The sequence below is a fragment of the Heterodontus francisci genome, chromosome 9, assembly GCF_036365525.1.
Source record: "Heterodontus francisci isolate sHetFra1 chromosome 9, sHetFra1.hap1, whole genome shotgun sequence".
Taxonomy (NCBI): domain Eukaryota; kingdom Metazoa; phylum Chordata; class Chondrichthyes; order Heterodontiformes; family Heterodontidae; genus Heterodontus; species Heterodontus francisci.
Window position 1 is genome coordinate 34,446,026 of NC_090379.1, and position 25,788 is coordinate 34,471,813.

Sequence of the window (25,788 nt, forward strand, 5' to 3'; positions counted from 1 at the left end):
AGCTCCATTGTTGATGCTGGGTTTCAGAAGTTCTATTGTTGTTTCTCATTATTTGACTTTGGCGCACAATCACTTTAAATATTGAGTTTGTTCAGTTCAGATGATTTTTTTCCCTCTTTCCCTGCCCACAGTGCAATCTGTGGGTCTAACTAGTGGCAGCAAATGTGAAAAAAGAAAATGCTAATTCCTGGAATTCAGCCATGTGGCTTTTAAAGTTTTTTTTTTAAAATTGCAACAGCTTCAGAAATCAAACACAAACCTTTTCTGCTTTCTATGGTTAATTGATTCAGGGAGACAAATAGTGTGAAGTCATAGTCATTACAGCACAGAAGGCGGCCATTCAGCCGATTGAGTCTGTGCCAGCTCTCTGTAGAGTAATCCAGTCAATCCCATTCCCACTAAATTTATTTTCCTCAAGTGCCTATCCAATTTTCTTTTGAAATCGTCTCTGCTTCCACCACCCTTGTAGGCAGTTAGTCATTACCACAGGCTGCGTAAAAATAAAAATTTCTTCCTCACGTCTCCCTTGCATTACTTGTCCAAAACCATAAATCTGTGTCCCCTATCCTTGTACCATCAGCTAATGGGAACAGCTTTTCTCTATCTTACCTAAACCAGTCATAAACTTTTACACATCTATCATATCTCTCTTGAATCTCCTTTGCTCCAAGAAGAACAACCCCAACTTCTCCAACCTAACCTTGCAGCTAAAATCCCTCATCCCTGCAACCCTGCTGGTAAATTTCCTCTGCACCCTCTCAAGGACCCTCATATCCACCCAGAATTGGGTGCAATAGTCTAGTTGTGGCCACAACTCGAGCTTTACAAAGGTTCAGTATAACTTCTCTGCTTTGGTACTCAATGCCGCTATGAAGCCCAAGATCCCATATGCTTTAATAATAATAAAAGCAAAATACTGTGGATGCTGGAAATCTGAAATAAAAACCAGAAATGCTGGAACCACTCAGCAGGTCTGGCAGAATCTGTGGAAAGAGAAGCAGAGTTAACGTTTCCGGTCAGTGACCCTTCGGAACTGACAAATATTAAAAATGTGACAGGTTATAAGCAAGTGAGGTGGGGGTGGAGCAAGGGATAACAAAGGAGAAGGTGCAGATTGGACAAGGCCACATAGCTGACCAAAAGGTCATGGAGCAAAGGCAAACAATATGTTAATGGTGTGTTGAAAGACAAGGCATTAGTACAGAATAGGTGTTAACGGACTGAATTTTGAACGGCAGCAAGTGCAAACATGAACAAAAAAAACAATGGGTAAGCAAACTGAACAAACTAAGATGAAATGAAGTAAATGCAAAAAAAAGGTTGTAAAAAAGAAGAAAAAACAACTGTAAATGAAAGTAAAATGGGGGGCTGTCATGCTCTGAAATTATTGAACTCAATGTTCATCCGGCAGGCATTAGTGTGCCTAATCGGTAGATGAGATGCTGTTTCTTGAGCTTGCATTGATGTTCACTGGAACACTGCAGCAATCCCAGGACAGAGATGTGAGCATGAGAGCAGGGGGGAGTGTTGAAATGGCAAGCAACCGGAAGCTTAGGGTCCTGCTTGCTGACCGAGCGGAGGTGTTCCGCAAAACGATCACCCAGTCTGCGCTTGGTCTCCCCAATGTAGAGGAGACCACATTGTGAGCAGCGAATACAGTATACTACATTGAAAGAAGTACAAGTAAATCGCTGCTTCACCTGAAAGGAGTGTTTGGGGCCTGGGATAGTGAGGAGAGAGGAGGTAAATGGGCAGGTATTACACCTCCTGCGATTGCAGGGGAAGGTGCCATGGGATGGGGATGAGGTGGTAATGGAGGCGTGGACGAGGGTGTCGCGGAGGGAACAATCCCTTCGGAATGCTGACAGGGGAAGGGAGGGGAAGATGCATTTGGTAGTGGCATCACGCTGGAGGTGGCGGAGGATGATCCTTTGGATATGGAGGCTGATGGGGTGGAAAGTGAGGACAAGGGGAACCCTGTCACGGTTCTGGGAGGGAGGGGAAGGGTTGAGGGCAGAGGTATGGGAAATGGGCTGGACATGGTTGAGGGCCCTGTCAACAACAGTGGGGGGGAATCCTTGGTTGAGGAAAAAGGTCATACCAGAAGCACCGTCATGGAAGGTAGCATCATCAGAGCAGATGCGTCGAAGACGGCGAAACTGGGAGAATGGAATGGAGTCCTTACAGGAGATAGGGTGTGAAGAAGTGCAGTCGAGTTAGCTGTGGGAGTCGGTGGGCTTATAATGGATATTAGTAGACAGCCTATCCCCAGAGATGCAGCCAGAGAAGTCGAGGAAGGGAAGGGAAGTGTCCGAGATGGACCATGTAAAGGTGAGAGAAGGGTGGAAATTGGAAGCAAAGTTGATAAAGTTTTCCAGTTCGGGGCGGGAGCAGGAAACGGTACCGATACAGTCATCAATGTACCGGAAAAAGAGTTGGGGGAGGGGGCCTGAGTAGGACTGGAACAAAGAATGCTCGACATACCCCACAAAAGGACAGGCATAACTAGGACCCATGTGGGTACCCATAGCGACACCTTTTACTTGAAGGAAGTGCGTGGAGTTGAAGGAGAAGTTGTTCAATGTGAGAACAAGTTCAGCCAGGCGGAGGAGGGTGGTGGTGGATGGGGACTGGTTGGGCCTCTGTTCCAGGAAGAAGCGGAGAGCCCTCAAACCATCCTGGTGGGGGATGGAGGTGTAGAGCGATTGGACGTCCATAGTGAAGAGGAGGCGGTTGGGACCAGGAAACTGGAAATTGTCAAAATGACGTAGGGCATCAGAAGAGTCACGGATGTAGGTGGGAAGAGACTGGACCAGCGGAGAAAAGATAGAGTCTAGATAGGAAGAAATAAGTTCAGTGGGGCAGGAGCAGGCTGACACAATGGGTCTGCCGGGACAGACCCGTTTGTGGATTTTGGGAAGGAGGTAGAAGCGGGCTGTCCGGGGTTGCGGGACTATGAGGTTGGAAGCTGTAGGGGGAAGATCTCCAGAGGAGATGAGGTCAGTGACAGTCCTTTGGACGGTGGCTTGATGTTCGGTGGTGGGGTCATGGTCCAGAGGGAGGTAGGAAGAAGTGTCTGTGAGTTGGCGTTGAGCTTCTGCAAGGTAGAGGTCGGTACGCCATACAACAACAGCACCACCCTTGTCTACAGGTTTGATGACCATGTCGGGGTTAGACCTGAGAGAACGGAGTGCCTCAAGTTCAGAGGGGGACAGGTTAGAGTGAGTGAGGGGGAGAGATGACCAATGTCTCGCCGACAGTTTTCAATGAAGAGATCAAGAGCGGGTAAGTGGCCAGGGGGGGGGGGCGGGGGTCCAGGTAGAGGGAGAATGCTGGAGGCGGATGAATGGGTCTGCTGGTCGGGAGGAGGATGCCTGGTCAAAGAAGTGAGCCCAGAGGCGGAGGCGACGGAAGAAGAGCTCAACGTCATGCCGAGCGCGAAATTCATTGAGGTGGGGGCGTAAGGGGATAAAACTGGAGACCTTTGCTGAGTACAGAATGTTCAGTGTCAGAGAGGGGGAGGTCCCATATGCTTTGCTAATTACACTCTCAATATGTCCTGCCACCTTCAAAGATCTGTACATGTGAACCCCCAGGTCCTTCTGTCTCTGCACACTCTTTAGAACTGTCATTAAGCCTCTATTCCTTCTGCCAAAATGCATCAGCTATTAACCGCCATCTGGTACTTGTTTGCCCATTCTGCTAGTGATACATTTTTGTAGGGAGAATGAGGAAAGGCAGTATAAACTAAAGGATACAGTTCTAAAAGGGGTGCAGGAGCAGAGGGACCTGGGGGTATGTATAGATGCACAAATCATTGAAGATAGCAGGGTAGTTTGAGAAAGTTAGTAAGACATATAGGATCCTGGGCTTTATAAATGGGGACATGCAGTACAAAAGCAAGGAAGGTATGGTGAACCTTTATAAAACACTAGTTCAGCCTCAACTGGAGTATTGTTCAATTCTGGGCACCGCACTTCAGGAAGGATGTGAAGGCATTGGACAGGGTGCAGAAAAGATTTATGGGAATGAGAGACTTCAGTTACGTCAATAGATTGATGAAGCTGGGGCCGTTCTCTTTTAACAAAAGAAGGTTGAGAGAGCATTTGATAGAGGTGTCAAAATCATCAGGGGTCTGTACCAAGTAGATAGGGAGAAACGGTTCCCATTGGCGCAAGGGGTGAGCAGAGGATACAGAAAAAGAACCAGAAATGACGTGGAAAAACTTTATTAAGCTATGAGTGGTTAGGATCTGGAATGCACTCCTGAGTGTGGGGTAGAGGCAGATTAATTTATGGCTTTCAAAGGGGAATTGGATAATTATCTGAAGGGGAAAAAAGATTAGAGCTACGGGGAAAAGCCAGGGGAGTGGAACTAGCTGAGTAGCTCTTAGAGTCAGCATGGACACGACAGGTCGAATAACTGCTTTCTGTGCTGTAACCAGTCTGCTATTCTATAAAATTCATTACTTTTGTAACTAATATTTTGTATCCCTGTCAGATAATAAATGATTAACATTTTAATTTTTTTGTGTATCTTTCCCAAGAATTAAGTCATAGTTTTGTTCGTTTTTTTTGTTGTAATTGAGCATTATATAAAAGAAAAAATCCTGGAATAGGAGGTCACTCATTTTATTGTAAATTAGTGCAACAGGATCAGGGTCCAATGGATTGCCAATATCATCATCGTTCCACGCACAAAGTTCATTTGTAAGCAATCTAGCATCGTGTATTGTTTGTGTCTAGCAAGACAGTAATTAAACACTAATTATTAACCTTATACAGTGCTTTGTTCCTTCAGTTGTGCTCTTTCAAGTATTTTAGATAGGACTTTTGACAGGTTATAGTTTGGAGTTCTTAAAGGCTAAGCTAAATGCCAGAAACTTTGAGATATCACAGGAGATGTCACCCAAAGTTGGAGGGTGGGATTCTTGGTAAAATCCTGTACAGATCTTGTGAATGTTTTTAAAAAACCCCACTGCAAATGGAGCACCTTTTCTGGTTGAGACTGGGTCTCTTGGACACGAGATGAGCAGTGTGTCCCCTACCAACTTCAGACTTGGTCTGTCTGGGGGGGAAAAATACAACGGATCATTTTTTCTCTCCAAAGTGCTATCAATGCAGTTTGTTAATAAGATGAAGAACTTGCATATCTATTGTCTCTCCTTATTCTCCGGTAATCCTAAAGGACTTCAGAACCAATTAGTTATTTTTGAAATGTAGCCGCTATTATTTTGCAGGCAAGTGTGGGAGCTCATTTTCACGCAGCCATGTCTCAAACAAGAAAGGGAGTAAATTACTAGGTGATCTAATTTTTGTGGTTTTAGTTGTAGGAATGATGTTGACCAATATATTGAGTAAACACTGCTCCTCCTTGAGTGGTGCTATGGGATCTATTTGTACCCATTTTAAATGGTTATTCAGTATCTCAGATCATGTTTCATCCAAACAGCACCTTTGACAATCCTAAACTCCATTACTGTGCTGAAATGTCAGCCAATATTGCATGCTCATTTTTGTAGAAGTATACTAATACTTTTGCTTTCCTTCAATGAGACATAGCAAATTAATATTGTCTTGTATGTATTGCTCAATTGCCAGACATTTGGTTTACTAGAATATCAAGTCACTGCTTTTCCATCCTTGTCCCCATAAATCATTGTCGTGCCACTTCCCCCCAACCACCCCCCCCATTTCAAAAGCCTTTACCTTCTGTAAAGCACATTAAGATGTATGAAAGGCATTAGACAAATATAAGCTCTTGTCATTTTAATAGTCCTTTTTGGTAGCACTTATTTGGACTTCCTTAATTTGGGTTTTGCCCTTGCTCTGGCAACATGCCTTTTGTTTCATTGTTAAATTGCTCTTATAAAATCGGAGAATACAAGATATTATCGCAAGAAAATGTGTTTATTGAAGGGCCAGCTACTGTCTAATGCCTACATAGCTCATTCACCAGCTACTGTCCATTTCTTGTATAGCCCATTCACCAAAGGCCACCTTTCACTATGCTTGTAGGTTCCCGTCCCTGATTTAATATAAGAAAACTTCAAGGAAATAACCCACTTTGTATAATGTATACCTTTCGCTCTGAAGTTCAGAGGGCAATATTCCAACAATGTGAATGAAATGTAACCAGTGTAGTGATGTTCCAAGACTGATGGAATGACTTGTGTGCACTGCACCTCTCTAATGGAAATGTCTCCTCTTGCTGGATAACTTTTACTTGCACAAACTCATTCAGTCAGGGTTCCCACTAAGAGATGCTCATTAATAAACATCGTACTTGTATGTTAATTTAGGAAGCATGGCTACTTTATTGGGAGGAAAATATCTTCTACCGTTTATAGCTTCTAGTTTAAGCGAACATGGGACCTTGCTGTCAAGACAAGTCATTAAACATCATAAAAATAAGCGTCAATAAATAAAATATTTAAAATATTAATCAGAAATGGCCAAAATGGATCTTCAGAGATTCCCCCTTTGAAGTCTTAATTGGGGAAGTGAGAATCTCAACATTTTGGTGTTAAGGGAAGGGAGTTGTAAAACATATTGCCTGTTCATGCTTCATAACGTTCTTGGCTGGCTTTATGACTAAGCACCAATCCAAATATGGGAAAATCTGGTATTTATTCAACTAACTTTCAAAACTTTAAGGGATAGGTGATTATGATGAGAGCTGTGGCTTAAAATGTTATCCAGTAGAAATTATTGATTAGCCAGTCATTTCAGCTAAACGCACAAACTTTGGTAGAAAACATTTTGCACACAGTACAAGTAATTGTATTTCACATGTATATTTGAATGCTGATAGATGTTAGTGAGAACTATGCAATCTTGATCTTGCCTCAAAGTTTGAATTCTAGCATGAATTTATCAGACACAGCACACCTTTATGCAGCTTCTAGGTTTTTGTCCAACATTTACAAGCAATGATTTGATTCAGAGTGATTGCTGGGAATGTTGACTTGGAAAATGAGACATGTCAGACTCAGCCCTGCTCTTTATCCAGAATATGGTTTTGCCATGGCGTGCTCTTTTGGAGCGTCTGGTTGTTTTGAGTTTGTTTTCTTCATGTCTGGAGTGGTTATTTTGATTGATGGATCTGACTGTTGACAGTTCCCTTCCCCATACCATATTGCTAGTGTTTCTGGAGTACTGAAGTGAGATATTTTCACTCATATTGCACACCATTTTAGATAACCAGTGAGCAATAACCAAGGAAGTAAAGCACAGGCAACAATTATAAAACACTTGCACACTGTGCTTTTCGTCTTAAAATTTTACCACAAACACACAGATGCCTGTTCTGTGAGAATGAGTAATAGCATAACTCATCTTTGTTTACTATCCAAAAATTTAATTATCTAGTTCAGGGTTTCCAATTCGCTACGTTTGGCTAATGGCTGATGTATTGGATGACACTGGCCTAGAGAAGCTCTAATGCTGTATTATTTCCCAATGTTCCCATTGACCTCTCTCCAATATTTGGGCGGCGCAGTGGTTAGCACCGCAGCCTCACAGCTCCAGGGACCCGGGTTCAATTCTGGGTACTGTCTGTGTGGAGTTTGCAGGTTCTCCCTGTGTCTGGGTGCTCCGGTTTCCTCCCACCGCCAAAGACTTGCAGGTGATGGGTAAATTGGCTGTTATAAATTGCCCCTAGTGTAGGTAGGTGGTAGGGCATATGGGATTACTGTAGGGTTAGTATGAATGGGTGGTTGTTGGTCGGCACAGACTCGGTGGGCCGAAGGGCCTGTTTCAGTGCTGTATCTCTAAATAAAATAAAAAATAAATAAAATGTGGTAAAATGTATGCAGAACATATTGGAACTTTGTGTATTTTGGTTGGGAAGAATCTGGGACTGAACTCTTCTCCTCTGGAGATTTCTCCTCTACAGCTTTCCACCTCAAAGTCCCGCAGCCCCAAACAGCCCACTTCTGCCTCCTTCCCAGAATCCACAAACAGGACTGTCCAGCTAGACCCATCGTTTCAGCCTGTTCCTGCGCTATTGAACTTATTTCTTCCTCTCTTGATTTTATATATTTTTTCCCCTTGTCCAGTGTCTTCCCACCTACATCCATGATTCTTCTGACGCCCTATGTCATTTCAACAATTTCCAGTTTTGTGGCCCTAACCGTCACCTCTTTGCTGTGGACGTCCAAGCTCTCAACACCTCCATCCCCCACCAGAATGGTCTGAGAGCTCTGTTGTTTTTCCTCGAACAGAGGCCCAACCAGTCCCCATCCACCATCGCCCTCCTCTGCCTGGCTGAACTCACTTTAAACAACTTCTCTCCAACTCCACTTCCTCCAAGTAAAAGGTGTTACTATGGGTACCCACATGGGTCCTAGTTATGCCTGTCTTTTTGTGGGGTATATCGAACATTCCTTGTTTCAGTCCTACTTAGGCCCGTTCCTCCACCTCTTTCTGGTACGTTGATGACTGTATCAGTGCCTTTTCCCGCTCTTGCCTGGAACTGGAAAACTTCTTCAACTTTGCTTCCAGTTCCCACCCTTCTCTTATCTTCACGTGGTTGATTTCCGACACTTGCCTTCCCTTCCTCAACGTCCGTCTCCATTTCTGGGGATAGGCTGTCTACTGATACTCATTATATTCCCACAGCTAACTCGATTACACGTTCTTATACCCTCTCTCCTGTAAGGACTCCATTCCATTCTCCCACTTTCTCCATCGCATCTGTTCGGCATCCTTCCACAACAGTGCTTCTGATGTGTCTTTTGTCCTCGACTGAGGATTCCTGCCCCCCACCCATGGTTGACAGGGCCCTCGACCTTGTCTGAATCATTTCCCGCACTTCTGCTCCCACCCCTTCCCCTCCCTCCCAGAACTGCGATAGGGTTCGCCTTGTCCTCACTTTCCACCCCACCACTCTCCACATTCAGAGGATCATGCTCTGTCATTCCACCATCTCTAGTATGATGCCACCACCAAACACATCTTCCCCCTCGCCTCCCCTGTCAGCATTCCAAAGGGACCGTTCCCTCCACGACAGCTTGGTCCACACTTCCATCATCCTGACACCTTGTCCCCATCGGCCAGCAGCTTCCCATGCGATCGCAGGAGATGTAACATGTGCCCTTTTACCTCCCCTCTCTCCTCACCATCCAAGGCCCCAAACACTCCTTCCAGGTGAAGCAGCAATTTACTTGTACTACTTTCAATTTAGTATACTGTATTTGCTTACAATGCGGTCTCATTGGGGAGACCAAACGCAGATTGGGTGACTGCTTTGCAGGAGCATCTGCGCTTAGTCCGCAAGCATGACCCCGAGCTTCTGGTTGCTTGCCATTTTAATTCACCACCTTGCTTTCATGCCCTCATTTCTGTCCTCAGCCTGCTGCAATGTTCCGGTGAAGCTCAACATAAGCTTGAGGAACAGCACCTCATCTTCCAGTTAGGCACTTTCCAGCCTTCTGGACTCAACATTGACTTCAACAATTTCAGAGCATGACTGCTTTTTTTAAATGTGTTTTTTATTTTTTAACCATGTGCCTGTTTTTCATGTGGTACTTTGGGACAGAGCTGCTCATTACTCTGCCATTAACGCTCTCTCTACACTAATGCTTTGTCTTTTATCACAACATGTCCCATGACATCTTTGTTATTTAATCTTTCCTGCCCTATCACCCACCTTCCCTTTTGTTCTCTTTCCTGTCAACTCGCACCCACCTTCACTTGCTTAAAACCTAATTCTTTTCTAACCTTTGCCTGTTCTGACGAAAGGTCACAGACCTGAAACATTGGCCGGAATTTTACGCCGCCTCAGCGGGTCGAATGGTGACGTGGGGCCCCGATTCCGCCTCCGACCAAGTTTACGGAGGTCTGGCGGGGGGGGGTGTGGGTGAGAAGCGGCCCACCCGCCCAAGGCCAATCACGATCCCGTGGCAAGCGGGTGTGCCGGGGACGTGAAAGGCCACCCAGCTATAGCCGTCGGCCTTTCCGCACCCTGGGGGGGGGGGTGCCTGGCAATCAGACACAGGATGCCCGATTGAGGGCCGCCGCTGCCTCCTAACCCAACTCTGGGATCCAAGACTCCCCCCTCCCCCCAAACGACCAGAAAGAGAGAGTTTGATTGGATTTCCATTCTTTTGCTACTAAATTTCTTTGTGTCTTATCACAAAATTCCCGCATTAGTGTTAGGACTGTCAATGCATTGCAGCTGAAGTAGGACAAATTAGCCCTCAATATAGAACAATAAAAAACCAGTGGAAGTAATTATTTAAATGTTTTATAAGCAGCTTTTTTCACTGGGATTCAAATGCAGCTAACAAGCCTTTGGAGACCAGGTTTGCATGTCTAGGACTTTACATGTTCCTGTTTATTCAGAGTCAGGTTGCAGTAACACGGTGGTTATGCCACTGGACTAGTAATCCAGAAGTCTGGCCTAATGATCTGCAGACGTGAGTTCACATTCCACCATGGCAGCTGGGGAATTTAAGTTCAGCTAAACAAAATCCAGAATAAAAAAACTATCTGTCATGGTGACCATGGAACTACCTTTTTGTCGTAAAACCCATCTGGTTCTCTAATGTCCTTTAGGGAAAGAAATCTGCCGTCCTTACCCCGTCTGGCCTATGTGACTCCAGACCCACAACAATGTGGTTGACTCTTAACTGCCCTCTGACATGGCCTGAAAGCTTTGAGTTGAGAATAGATAATACACTGATGCCGCTACAATGATTCAGTAACTATCGAAAGTTGATAGGTTAATAGCTAACCATGCAATACATCAATTAGCAGTAGTGTAGTCTCTTAGAATGGAAAAATGAAGGAAAACTGGTGAAGCAGCCTTCATGGCTTTGTTGAATAAATGCACTGCCTAATGTGAAACGGAATCATACTGTGGTGGGTTTATCTGCTGCACGGCAATACCAATAATGCCAAGGTTAGCCATTGCACAGTGGTGCTGCTGCTGTGGTATCTCCAGGTTTTGGAACCAAATCATAAACTGCTTGTACAGTGCTGACAAAATGCATTTGTGGTTTTAGCAGACCTTTCTGATCTGAAGAGATAGTCTGGTGGTTTAGTTACTTGACCTATGGTTGTAAGTGTTGAATTGTTCCCTGGTGCTCCTGGAAGATAATGATGTTGGCTATAAAAAGCAGCTGAATTGCACTTAAATGGAGATTGGATGGTAGTGCTTCATTTTACATCATGCCATATAGTGAAATGTGTTTTCAAGTGTAAAAACAAATCAGCATGAACACTAAAATAAAAGCAAAATACTGCGGATGCTGGAAATCTGAAATAAAAACAAGAAATGCTGGAAATACTCAGCAGGTCTGGCAGCATCTGTGCAGAGAGGAGCAGAGTTAACGTTTCAGATCAGAGACCCTTCTTCAGAACTGGCAAATATTAGAAATGTAAAAAGTTTTAAGCAAGTAAAGCGGGGGTGGAACAAGAGATAACAAAGGTGAAGGTGTTGATAGGACAAGGTCACAGAGAATAACTGTCCGGAAGGCCATGGAACAAAGGCGAATGGTGTGTTCCCCTGTCAGCATTCCGAAGGGATCGTTCCCTCCGCGACACCCTCGCCCACTCCTCCATTACCCCCACCATCTCGTCCCATTCCCACGGCACCTTCCCCTGCAATCGCAGGAGATGCAATACCTGTCCATTTACCTCCTCCTCACTATCCCAGGCCCCAAACACTCCTTTCAGGTGAAGCAGCAATTTACTTGTACTTCTTTCAATTTAGTATACTGTATTCGCTGTTCACAATGTGGTCTCCTCTACATTGGGGAGACCAAGTGCAGATTGGGTGACCACTTTGCGGAACACCTTCGTTCAGTCCTTAAGCATGACCCTGAGCTTTGGTTGCTGGCCATTTCAACACCCTGCCCCCCCCCCCCCCCCCTTGCTCCCGGCTCTTATGCTCACATCTCTATCCTGGGATTGCTGCAGTATTCCAATGAACATCAACGCAAGCTCGAGGAACAGCATCTCATTTACTGATTGGGCACACTACAGCCTGCCGGACTGAACACTGAGTTCAATCATTTCAGAGCATGACTGGCCCCCCATTTTATGCTTAGTTATTTTTTTCGTTTTCGTTTTTTATTTGGTTAATTTATTTTAGGTTTTTCAGTTTGTTTAGCTTGTTTCCTCTGTGCTTACCCACTGTTTTTTTTTAATGTGTTTTTTGTGTTCTGTGCTTTACAGTCATTCACACCCTATCTGTACTAACACTTTGTCTTTCAGCACGCCATTAACATAACATTGACCTGAAACGTTAATTCTACTTCTCTCTGCACAGATGCTGTCAGATCTGCTGAGTATTTCCAGCATTTCTTGTTTTTATTTCATCATGAACACTAATGTGGCAAAAATAAAATCTTGGCTACAAATATGCAATTGTAGATTATTAATTTGGATATCTCTTAGGCATGCGTAGACGCAACCATTTAATGTGAAAAAAACCTCAAACACCTTTTAAACTTGATCACAGCAATCCTCTGGCCTAGAGTGCTTTTGTAAGAAATGCTTGATCTGAGTTTGTTTGACTTGTTTTTTCTATATGTAGATTTCACCTATCCTGAAAATACTGATTCATGTTGAGCTGCAGCTTCTTTATTGTTGAGAAAAATAGTAGAGGACATGGTTCACGTGAGTCTTAGCAGTGATTGTCACGTTATTCAACTTTGGAGGGCATCACAACCAATCTTGATTTTGGTCCTTGCTCAATGTTTACACTGGTTTAAAAAGGACCCTTTTTTGCCCCTACCCCATTAAATTGATGAAAGCAGCTAACTCAGCATTGACCAAGAATGAACCTGGGATATTTTCTGGTTTGTGGTTCGTTTCCAAACCAAATGAAGCATTTAGCAATTTTGCTTCACTGTTGGCTTGTTTATTCATTTCTAAGGCCGGTTAATATTGATAGGTTGTCCTAGGAACTGGTCTTCCATCATCACGAGCTAATTTGTGCAAAATCTGATTTTAGATCTAGAATTCCTTCGGTGCTCCTGAAAGTAGTCCTATCTGCTAGTGCACTTCTCTACAAGTGTTTCTTTTTAAATCTGCTGTTTCAAAAATGTGTGGGGTTACCTGTGACTACTCTGTTACCGCTACAAAGAATGGTTTGTCATTCACGATTCCATAACTGTTCCTAATATAAAGAAGCATGTCTATTTAGACAATACAGTTAAAAGCCAATGGAAACCTTTACAGCAACAGAACAGTGAAGGGAAAATTGACACTTTACACAAAGCTCTCACTGGCACATTTTCATTGGAAGTGCAGAAACAAAGTTGGAGTTGATGCAACTTCATCAGTTAATCTTAACTAGTTTTACAAACAACTGCCTGCACTGACATTTCCCCATGACTGGATTTCACTAGTTCTAGATAAGAACAACATAATTTACCAGGCAAGAGAGTATTCTGATCCACCCTTATTTGTATAAACACAAGCTTTAAAATCAGTAGAACGTTTCCACATCACAATGTGTTTATATATAGACTAAATAAGTGCCAGGCACACTGGAAAAATAGAGTTCCAGTCACGTAACTACTCAAATTCTGATGTCCCAACATTTTATTTATCTCTTTCTACTACCCTCCTACTTCCATTAGGATGATATGTTGCTTCCAGCGAAACAGTGCTGCGGTATTAGGACACATACTGGCACTGCTCTAGCAGGTGCACATATCCCGTTCTAGTCTCTGGCAGAAACTTTCACTGAACCTAGGCTGGAATTGTATGACTGCTTTTGCAGTTTGAGATGCAATACCATCACATGCAACAGACTGACTAAAGAATATAAAATAAAATTAAATTAATTGGGAATCAGAATTCAGAACAAATATGCACAGTAAATAGAATAGATTGCTATCTCGGCTGCAAAACAGAAATCGGAGTAAGGATACAGGATAAAGGCCTGCTCAGGTCTGAAAAAACAAAAACCCAACAGAACCACATCCGACCCAAGCCTGACACGGCCCGAGTCCTTCCATTTTTTTTTCCTGCACCTGACCTGACCATCAGTTAACTTGCCTTCTGTTTTTTCACTTTGCTGATCTGCGCAAGCTTAAAATAACTGTAACAAAGCCACCTTTCTAGTCAAAAAATTACATTAACAGTGGAGCCACTTACCTGTGATAGAGCGTGTCCGACCCGAGCCCGTATGCCGGACCCGGAAGTGCTACCCGACCCAAAACACGTCGTCTGGTTCGGGTCGGGTAGCAGGCCTTTAATACAGGATAATAAAAACAAGAAATGCTGGAACCACTCAGCAGGTCTGGCAGCATCTGTGGAAAGAGAAGCAGAGTTAACGTTTCGGGTCAGTCCGATGAAGGGTCACTGACCCGAAACGTTAACTCTGCTTCTCTTTCCACAGATGCTGCCAGACCTGCTGAGTGGTTCCAGCATTTCTTGTTTTTATTTCAGATTTCCAGCATCCGCAGTATTTTGCTTTTATTTTAATACAGGATAGTTATTAAGAGTGGCAGAAGGTGGAATGTGGTGTCCCATGAGGATCAGTGCTGGGACCACTGCTCTCAATTTATAGTAACAATTTAGACTTTGGAGTCAAAAAATGCAATTACTAAATTTACATATGACACCAAATTGTGGTGTGGGGGTTGGCAATACTGAGGAAGACTGCAACAAATTAGAAAACATTAATAAACTTGCAGAATGATCATATAATTGGCGAATGAATTTCAACAAATTTTGGTAATAAAAACAAGGAAGTCACTTATTGGAAAGACTGCATTTGTTGACAACGCTATCGGTAGGTGGTGCTGTTGTGGCACATGCGCAGATACAGCATGTGCCACTAAAACGTCACAGCTTGCGACTGTAGCAGCTGCCAGGACTAAAGATGGCGCTGCTCAAAGAATCACAGAGGCAACCTAACAAACACGTGGCAGCATACAATGGCCGGGGAGGGGGGAGGGGGGGGGAGAGCAGCATTGGGGGGGTAGGGGGGAAGAGCAGCGTGGGGGGGGGGGGGAGGGGGGATAGCAGCGCGGGGTGGGGTGGGGGGGGGTGGTGGAGGAGCAAAAGCAATAACCAGCAAAAGACTTACCGGCCGGTCCCCACACCCGGCGACACCAAGGTCTTCGGCCGCTCGCTCCCCACGGCTCTCTACAGCCTCTCGCTTCCGGCCCTGTCCATCCAGCCGTTCCCTCCAGCTGCGGATCCCCAATCCAGTTGCTTTCTCCCCTACTTCTCAACAGTTCTTCAGGCATTGCAACTGTCTGGTCCCTGCCTTTTGCATGCTCCCTCTCCCCACCCCTCCCCCTCCCCCCAGTTGAATATCTGAAGTGCAGTTGCAAAGTCGGGGAAATAGCATGCAAAACAAAACCTCAACAATTCTGGGTTTAATTTTTGAGAAGTTTTATTAAGTTCATTAAGCGTCCAAGGAACTGCTGTACATGAGTGTTGTGTCCAGCATTCCCGTGAGACAGACAGGCCGAGTCTCTGCTATGCACAGCTAAAGAGATTGTTCTTGGAGTGCCTTGTGGTGAATGAACGCTTCGCTCTCTATTCCACTACTGTATTGTCCATGTGAAAAAGGCAAAGTCACAAGAGTCTGAGCTCAGTCTATTCTTGGTGAATGTTCCCCAAGCGCATCCCAATGTGCGCTCACTTCATCCATAAATGCAATGTTCCTTTCCACATCGTGACAAGCTCCGCAGCATGATCCAGTTGCCTTCGTTGCTTGAATGCTGACCTTCAGTCTCAAGGATTGTTTTCTTGATGGCATGTTTTACATGAAATGAAATAGAGCAAATCAGTGTCAGAGCTTGCCTCCCTCCATCCACTGAAATTACTGTTGTGCACACCTTTTTAAGTTCTGCAGTGACGGCACCAATTGATAACGTCGCCAATGAAGCACTTATTACCCACCTCAGATGCAGGAATCAGCACATCCTTGCGTCCTCTCCTGCACTGCCTCCTTTGCTTGAATGCCATCCTTAAGTCTCAAGGATTGTTTTCTCAAGGGCACGTTTTACATGAAAGGAAATAAGGAAAGAACATGAGTGTCAGAGCTTCCCTCCCTCCAATGAAATTACCGTTGAGCATGCTTTATGTTCTGTAGTATAGGCATGTACTAATAACACCGCCAATGAATCACTTAGTACCCACCTCAGCTGTAGGAGTCAGGATGATGTAACTGCCCCTATCTCGTGATGGTTCAGTGCTGCTCTCAGAGAAAACATGAATGATGTGAGGATGCTGGAAAAAGAAGCACATTTCTTTTGGACTATGAACATAAAGCAGGCCATTTAGCCCAGCTGTTCCCTGCTAGTGGTTATGCTACTCCTGCGCCTTTCCATACGCTCCCATTTAAGCCTGCCTACTACTATCAGCATCACCTTCCATTTCTTTCACTCTTACCTACCTTTGCCTTAAAGCAACATTGAGGATGGAGAACGGTGTGGCTGCACTCCCACCTCACCAGTTGTGTATGCAGCAAGAGCATTCACATTCGTGCTACCACTGGACACGGCATGCTTGTTTCTTTTAGTGCTCAGTCTCTTGCTGAATGTTCCCCAAGTGCTTGACCCCTTTGGACGCCCTCTCTGCTTGACAGGCAGCAGCTGGCAATTGCGGAGTCTCACAAGGCTCTGCATGGTTGTTTCAAGGGTGGATGGGGAAACAGGTGGCTGAGTGTCCATGTGCACTGCTCGAATGGGTGCAGGAACAGGTGGCTGTGTAACTGAACGGCAAGGAGAGGGTACCGCAGGTGGGGGAAGTGGAGCTTTGAACAGGCAGGCATATGTATGGTCCATCAGATCATTAGGCCAGGGGGTGAAACGCTCAGGATCCATGGATTGTGGCACGCGACTGATGTCCAGCGCGTGGCCACCTCCATCCGAAGGTCCCTCCAGGCAATTGTTGTGCAAATTAATTGGCTCCATCTAATCAGCCAGTCCTTGCTGCCAGCGGAGAGTCTGTCGCCGCAGCCAGTCCAGTTTCCGCATGAATGATGCCGTTCCACTCTGCAGAACGGCCTGTTGTAGCTGGTATAATTGATCTGAAAGCAAGCAGTATTTTTCATTGTAGCTGAGGGGCCTTGGCTGTTCCTCTGTAATCACAATGGCAGCAGCCATGCCTGTCGTCGTCGGTGTCTGAGATGCACGCCAGCGGCAGTTGGGGGCAAGCCTCTCCTCTCCAAAGGCAGACCCAGATGCCTCTGCACAACAATAGCATGTTTGCAGGTCAACAAAGTCTGAATGGAGAAGATGCAGCTACAGGTGGCCTGGCCATCATGTATCTGCAATGTGTACTGTTTGGCACCAGAAATCACAGACACTGTGCCTTCATCCTGCTGCTTGACATGTACTCGATGAATGTGGCTATGATCCTGATGCATCAGCTTCACAGCATGACTGGTGAATCCTGTGTAAAATGATTGTAGATCTGCTGGTGCCTCTGCGATGCGCTTGAAAGAGGCTCCCTACAGGAATGTGGAATAGGAGCACTCCTGATCCAGGACGCTATTGTGGAAGATCAGCGCTGTGATGCATTCCTTCATGGATGAGGAGGAGTGGAGCAGGTGCTTTATCTTGCCATTCTCTGACTCAATGCGATTGTTGGTGTTGTTCCCAAATGTTAGGACTTTACCGCGTGAACATGCTGCCCACATCTCCTCCTGTGGAATCCAGCTTGTAAGCAGGTAGTCCGCAGGGGTGGGTAGAGATGTCCAATCCTTTCTACGCAACTTGTGATCTTCTCCTCCAAAGGTGCATGAACCATTTCCTTGCAGATCATAAACAACTGATCCCTCAGTTCACCATTCAATGGGTAGCTGCTGCTCTGCATCACATGGAACTGACAAAGGAGAACAGTTGCAGCTGGGAGATGTTTCCTGATCGCATTGATCTCTTTGATGTCTTTATCCACAATGGCTGATCTCACGCGGCAGGCGCTGGATCCCATGAAATCGACAAAAACACCCACAATCTCGTCCAGCATCTGAGCCGTCTCATTCCTCACCATGGCATAGAACACAGCCCTGCCCCTACCAACATTGTCCTGCACCATCACCTGGTACAGAGGGTAGCCACATTTGTTCACTTTGTACGTTCCGTCCATGAACAGCAGTTCAGGAAAGGCCTGCATGTGAGCCTTCATGGCTGGTGTCATGAAGGCAATATAGAGGATGTTGCTTCCCTACAGGCCAACCCGCACTGCAGCCCCGTCCTGCTGAATCTTCTCCAGTGTATCACACAGCGCATCCATGCTGTCATCCCCTGTTTTGAGCCGGGATTTTACATTTCTAATGTCACTAAGGTCTTATTGAATGAACGCTCGATATAATACTTCAGCTGTTTGTTCCCAGCCTGCAGCTTGACCAACTCTTCTACCTTCTGCCTTTCATTGTGATTCAGTTGTCGTCTCCTTGCATAGAAGCGTAAACATTCTGGATGCAAAACATGACCGGTATGTACAAGATGGTAGGAGCTGACACACAGTTTGTTCTTGCTCGTATTGAATTTCACACTGATGAAGACCTCACAGCCCAGGGCAAGATACCTGAAAAGTTACACAGACATTCAATGAGCACGCCCCAAGTTCCTCGTGCCCTCACCAAAACATCAGCCATCCCCAGGTGTGTTGTTGGCAGCAGTTTACATGTGCACCATGACAAGGTCCCAAAATCTGGTGCGCACCTGTTTCGCAGTGCAGAGGAGCTGCTCTGTGGAATCTACTGAAGTTGTCATCATTGACGTTTGCAGTTCAGGAAGGCTATTAAGGGACCACACGGGAAACATGAGATGAGATAAGAAATACAGAATGCACTCCATTGAAACGTTACAAAAACGAAAGTGACCGTTTAGATGGAAAGCTGTTCGCTGGACTGCAGCACATGTACTGCCTGCACACAGCCCCAGACAATGGAAATGTTTTCAGAGCAGCTTACAACAGGGACTGGAGCACATGCAGTGCCCCAGACAATGGAAATGTTTTCACAGCAGCTTACAACAGGGACTGGAGCACATGCAGTGCCCCAGACAATGGAAATGTTTTCAGAGCAGCTTACCTTGGAGCAATCTCCTCTGTCTAATAAAAATGAAGCAGACTGAAATCTCCAAAACGACTAAATTATTGCGAGAAAATGCCCGATGAAACCTCTCCTCCTTTCACTTTCAGAAACCCGTGCCGAAGCTTTGACGCATGCGTGAATATCGGAAGATCGACGCATGCGTGAATACCCGTTGGCATTGCATAAAGCGCATGCACAGAGGCCGACCAGGCGCGTTTCCTGAGGAAGTCCACGTCACGTGATGACGTCATCCGCGCATGCGCTAACCAGCCGGAACACAGCGCATGCGCAGAGAGCAGGAGACAGTCTGCTCATGTGCACACCGCGGCGCAGCCTGATGACGTCAGTGGAAGTGCGTTGTTAGGAATCACTTTGTATTGGAAAATAACAATCTAAATGGAGTGGAAGAGCAAAGGGATCTGGCAGTACAAATGCACAAATCACTAAATACAATAACATAGGTTAATAAGGCCATTTAACAAAAAAAGTAAGCGAAGAAGTACTAGTGTTTATTTCTGGAGAGATAGAATTGAAAAGTAAAGTTATGCTAAACTTGTATTGAATATTAATTAGACCACACTTGGCATATAGTTCTGGTCACCATATTACAAAAAGGACATAGAGGCACTGGAGCAGCTGCCAAAAAATTTACAAGAATGATACCAGAAATGAGAGGTAATATCTGTCAGAAAATATTGAGGTCTTTACAGTTGAAAGGTTTTGACAGAATAGGCACAGAGAGTGTTTCTCCTTGTGGGGAAGAGCAAATCTAGAGGCCATCAATATAAAATAGTCACCAAGAAATCAAATCGGGAATTCAGAAGAAACTTTTTTTTTTATCTGGAGTGTGGAGTGAATGTGGAACTTGCTGCCATGGGGAGTGGTTGAGGCAAATATTATAGATGCATTTAAGGGGAGGCTAAATAAACATATAGTGGAGTAGTGAATGGAAGGTTATGCTGATAAGTGGGGAAGAATGGGAGGAGGCTCAAGTGAAGCATAAACACTGGACTGGTTGGAGCGAATTGCCTGCTTCTATGCTATATATTCTATGTATAATGTAAAAAAAACTTTTTCAATATGTAAATCTTCATTTGTGTAGCATTGCTGCCATTTCAGTGCTAGAATGCAAAGGAAGTATGCACATTTCATTGGTAATTTGAAGATTTATGCACTCTTCTTTCCCACAGCCTCTTGGGATGGAAGGCAAAGTTGTAAACCTTTTAGTAACTGACTGTAAAATACTTGACAGTGGAGGACAGAAAAAGATCTAGGGATGCAAGTAGTAAGAGCCATAAGACGACCAGTATATTCTAGACTTTATACACTGCATTTAGTACAAATTCAAGGAAATTATGTTGAATTTGTACTGATTGGGGAACCAGTTGATGGTTGATGAATTGGTAGTAAGGGGGCATAGATTCAGAATTATTGCCAGAACAACAAAGTGGAAAATTCATTATTTTTGCATGGAGATTTATTGGAATGTGGAATGCTTTAGCTAGAATTTTTGGGGGCCATGGTAGTGAAATGGGATTTGAATTGATGGGGGCTATTGAGCTTGCAGCAGCACAGATGTGATGGCTACATAGCCTCCTGTGCTTTAATTTCTATGATAGCATGTTTCTCCAAACAAATATAAGAAAAAATGTCCAGGCAAACCAAAGCACAAATTTGTTTAACTGTTAAGTGACTTAGCAGTGTGGAGTCCTAAATCTGTCGTTTACTATACTTTCTCAACATGATCCAAAGTAGGCGCAGATTAATGGTACACTATAACCACAAACTGAGATTGGTTTTAACTTTACAAATTTAAAAATAATTGTACTACAGTGTAACTCAGGAACTTGTATATGTGCAACCAACTTTCTTTGTGAATATCTAGTTGTATTTATGTTTGGTTGAAGCATACAAATTGCAAAGGTGTTTTTGTCACCAGATGAAAGGCACCCTTGTAATCCACATTGTAACGAGTGAGTTGAGAAGTGTATTGTGATTTTGTGGGAGATGGGTGCAGATGGGCAGATGCACCCTATATTTGAAGGACTGGAAAAGCACTATCAAGACGTTTCATCTGTCAGTGATGGTGTTGCACTATTACTAAAGTAGTAAATAACATACCACTAACACTTTTCAACATCACCTTTTCTCTTCCAATTTCCCACCCTTTTGTTAAGAGGACAGTAGCAGGATGGGTTACCTTTCAATAAAGCTAATGAGAAACTCTGCCTTTAAAAAAAAAAGCGTATTCGTTATAGTCCTTGTCAGTTGGAAACAACTGAATCAATTCTGTACTTCATATGTGTGGAGGTTTGTGTGCTAATGTTCACAACTTGTAAAATAATATATTTAATCAAGCCACAGCAACCCTATCATTTAGCTATTAGTTTGTTCATTGCTTTTTTTAAAATTTCTTTTTCAGTATCCATATGCATTTGGACTACTCCTGGCTTCGAGCTGGTGTATCCTTGTTTGCCTCAGTAGACTGTACATGGGGATGCATTCTATTCTGGTGAGTGAATTGCAGGATTTCTGACTACACTGCTTTTGGTTAGGATTGGTTGCTAGTTTAACAGGCTTGAAGTATAATGTATTGATTATTAAGCACACACTCATTGCTGGTTCTACCAACTCCCACTTGCTTGAATCTGCAACTGCCGATGAGGTTCTGGACAAACTGCGCCCCTCTCACATGCAACCTAAGGGATGTCCAATAAGATGAATTTTATTTCCTTTAGTATTAATTCTATTTAATAGTGGGGGTTAATTGTTTCCTCTCCTCTACTGTAGTGGTGTCTCAGTTATTCCATGCCAGATGCTATGGGATAAGTAGTGTCAGGGACATTCCCATAAATTTATTACCACATGTGATGCCTGTGCCCAATTCTAAATGGCACTGGATCTCTGATCAGCACTGTAGATATGGATGCTTTGACATTGCAATCGCATTTAAAATAACAATTTACAGGACAGTCAGGAATTGTGGGCGTCATAGAGTTATACAGCACAGAAACAGGCCCTGTGGCCCATCATGTCTGTGCAGGCCATCAAGCACCTATCTATTCTAATCCCATTTTCCAGCACTTGGCCCGTAGCCTTGTATGCTATGGCATTTCAAGTGCTCATTTAAATACTTCTTAAATGTTGTAAGGGATCCTGCCTCTACCACCCCTTCAGGCAGTGTGTTCCAGATTCCAGCCACCCTCTGGGTGAAAATTTTTTTCCTCTAAACCTCCTGCCCCTTACCTTAAATCGCTGCCCCCTGGTTATTGATCCCTCTGCTAAGGAAAATGTTTCTTCCTATCTATCTTATCAATGCCCCTCATACTTTTGTGTACCTCAATCAGGTCCCCCCCACCTCAGCCTTTTCTGATCTAAGGAAAACAACCCCAGCCTAGGCAACATCCTGGTGAATCTCCTCTGCACCCTCTCCAGTGCAGTCACATCCTTCCTAAAGTGTGGTGCCCAGAACTGTACACAGTACTCCAGCTGTGGCCTAACTAGCGTTTTATACAGCTCCATCATAAGCTCCCTGCTCTTATATTCTATGCCTCGGCTAATAAAGGCAAGTATCCCATATGCCTTCCTAACCACCTTATCTACCTGTGCTGCTGCCTTCAGTGATCTATGGACAAGTACACCAAGGTCCCTGTGACCCTCTGTACTTCCTAGGGTCCTACCATCCATTGTATATTCCCTTGCCTTGTTAATCTTCCCAAAATACATCACCTCACACTTCTCAGGATTAAAATCCACTTGCCACTGCTCCATCCATCTAACCAGCCCATCTATATCGTCCTGTAATCTAAGGCTTTCCTCCTGACTATTTACGACACCACCAATTTTCATGTCATCTGTGAACTTACTGATCATGCCTCCTATATTCACGTCTAAATCATTAATGTACACTACAAACAGCAAGGGTCCCAGTGCTGATCCCTGCGGTACACTACTGGTCACAGGCTTCCTCTCGCAAAAACAGCCCTTGACCATCACCCTCTGCCTCCTGCCACTAAAATTTGCCCTGGATACCATGAGCTCTTACCACCTGAACCAATCTCCCATGCGGGACCTTATCAAAAGCCTTACTGAAGTCCATGTCAACCTCATCAACTGCTTTACCCTCATCTACACATCTCGTCGTCACCTCGAAAAATTCAGTCAGGTTTGTTGGACACGATCGCCCCCTGACAAAGCCATGCTGACTATCCCTGATTAATCCCTGCCTATTCAAGTGGAGATTAATCCTGTCCCTCAATGTTTTTCCAATAGTTTCCTTACCACTGATGTTAGACTCATTGGCCTGTAATTACCTGGTTAATCCCTGCTACCCTTCTTGAATAATGGTACCTCATTCGCTGTCCTCCAGTCCTCTGGTACCTCTCCTGTGGCCAGAGAGGATTTGAAAATTTGTGTCGGAGCACCTGCTATCTCCTCCCTTGCCTCACATAACAGCCTAGGATACATCTCATCTGGGCCTGGGGATTTATCCATTTTTAAGCCTGCTAAAACAGCTAATACTTCCTCCCTTTCAATGCTAATTTGTTCAAGTATATCGCAATCCCCCTCCCTGATCTCTACACCTATATCGTCTTTCTCCATAGAGATCACAGATGAAAAGTAATCATTTAAAACCTAACCTATGTCCTCTAACTCCACACACAGTTTGCCACTTTGGTCCATAATGAGCCCGACTCTTTCCCTGGTTATCCTCTTGCCCTGTTGGTTATTTTCAAGCAAATACTTGATATTCCTGAAAATCTCTTGATCATTAATACCTAGCACAAGTGGATACCTAGCACTGAAACAGCTGTCCAAAAGTATGCCGGAAACTTGTCGGTATAACTTTGTTTGTAGTTGCTCACTTAGGCTGAGATCTTCTTTGCCCTTGGAAATGCACATAATGAACACTGCCTGCTATTTGTCAGCAAGGCTGTAATGTTGGGACTCTAATGCACTTTTATCATTCATATCATGTCTGCTGTAAAAAAAAATTTCCAGATGAATGCCTGTAACAAAAATTTAGTGCTCTAATTTTACAAAATGCTTCTCTTCCTGCCCTCGACTTTCTGTCCTCTTAAGTGCTGATTCTTGGAAAATCACAACTGAGACTAATCCTGTCCTTGCCTCTGTGTGTGTGTGTGTGTGTGTGTGTGTGTATACGTACTTCTAGCTGAAAGGCACTGAAGCTAGTTACAACATGGTTCTTCTATTGCTGCTTCTCGTGGGCTGGAAAGCTCAGCATTGGCTGGGGTTTGAGTCTGGGCAACCTCATGGCCGATAAGGTGTAGTATTGTTGCATGTAATCAATGAGCCATCAAGGAATTAGCATACTTTTGCACTAACTGTCCAAGAGATATTCATCATGTCACTGTTGGTAGTGTCTTAGCAATGCAGCTGTGATTGCATTCTGTTGCTGTTATAGTGGAGAGCAGTCCCATTTAAAAAAGAAATAAGTGCCCAAAAATGCTTTTCAACTAAAACCTTTACAATCAGAACTAGGAATAACTAAGAACTTTAAATGTGCCATCTTTGCTTGCCTGGGCAGGTAATGGATCTATTTGTGGGTTTGGTTGCTGGCATTCTGACATTTTCACCCACAGGAAGTCTTTATTCCTCCAGCTGGCACACAGCTTGGACATGCATAGTTCTATGTGTAATTGAATGGTAATTGTCCCATTCATGTAAAAACTAGAATGTGCAACAAAGAAGGCTTCCTGCTCATTTTCTTACCTGGATAATGATGTAGGACTTGGCGATGAGGTAGGGAGTGTGGGAGGCTGAGGCAAATAAAGCTAGCTTTATACAACCAATACATTTTACATTGGGGGAAAATGGACTAACTGGTTGTCGGGCTAGAAAAGGTTACGTTGATACCATGAAAGGATTTAAACATGAGGATGACTTTTTTTAATTTGAGGCGTTGGGGGAATTGGGAGCCAATGTAGGCAAGCAAGCAGAGATTTGATTGGTGAACAAGGCCTGATGCAGGATAAAATGCAGGCATCTGAGCTTTGGATGAGCTGAAGCTTACAAAGGATAGAAGTTGACCAGGAGGGTATTGGAATTTGATAGTTTGACCGTGATGAAAGCGTTTTACTGGCGGATGGGCTGAGGCAGGGGCAGAGCTGGGCAACAGTGAAGATGGAAGTAGGTGGTCTTTGTGAGGAGAATATATGGAGTCAAATGCTCAGCGTTGAGTAGGACATTGAGATTGCAGTCTGATTCAGCCTGAGATGATGCTTGGGAAGGGAATCTGCAATAGGGTACAAAGTTTGTAGTGGGTGCTGAAGCTGATGGTTTCAGTCTTCCCAATGTATAACTGGCAGAAATTGCAGGTCATCCAAGAACGTATATCAGACAAGCAACTTGACAATATAAGAGGGAATGGAGCGAGCTCAAGATTAATTTTCACATGTATGCTGATGACACTCAACTCTACCTTACCACCACTTCTCTCCACTCCTCCACTGTTGTTAAATTATCAGACTGCTTATCCGACATCCAGTACGAGATGAGCAGAAATTTCCTCCAATTAAATATTGGGAATACTGAAGCCATGGTTTTGGGTCCCCGTTTCAAACTCCATTCCCCAGCTACTGACTCCATTCTGTCCCTGGCAACAGTATGGGATTAAGCCAGTCTGTTCGCAACCTTGGTGTATTGCTTTAAAAAAAATGCTGTTGAAGCTTTTTGTCTTGCACTCAAAAGAACAGACGCGAGAATGCCAAATTTCTATTGGGAGCTACAAATTATACTGCATGAGAA

At 44.3% G+C, this 25,788-nt stretch overlaps 1 protein-coding gene across 1 annotated transcript in view; it reads left to right on the forward strand.

The window, feature by feature from the left end:
* Positions 1-25,788, forward strand: part of sgpp1b (sphingosine-1-phosphate phosphatase 1b) — a 62,600-nt gene that overhangs the window by 26,367 nt on the left and 10,445 nt on the right. The window contains exon 2 of the mRNA XM_068038768.1: positions 21,443-21,532. Coding sequence (XP_067894869.1) covers positions 21,443-21,532 — 90 coding nt within the window. The remainder of the gene's footprint in view (positions 1-21,442; positions 21,533-25,788) is intronic.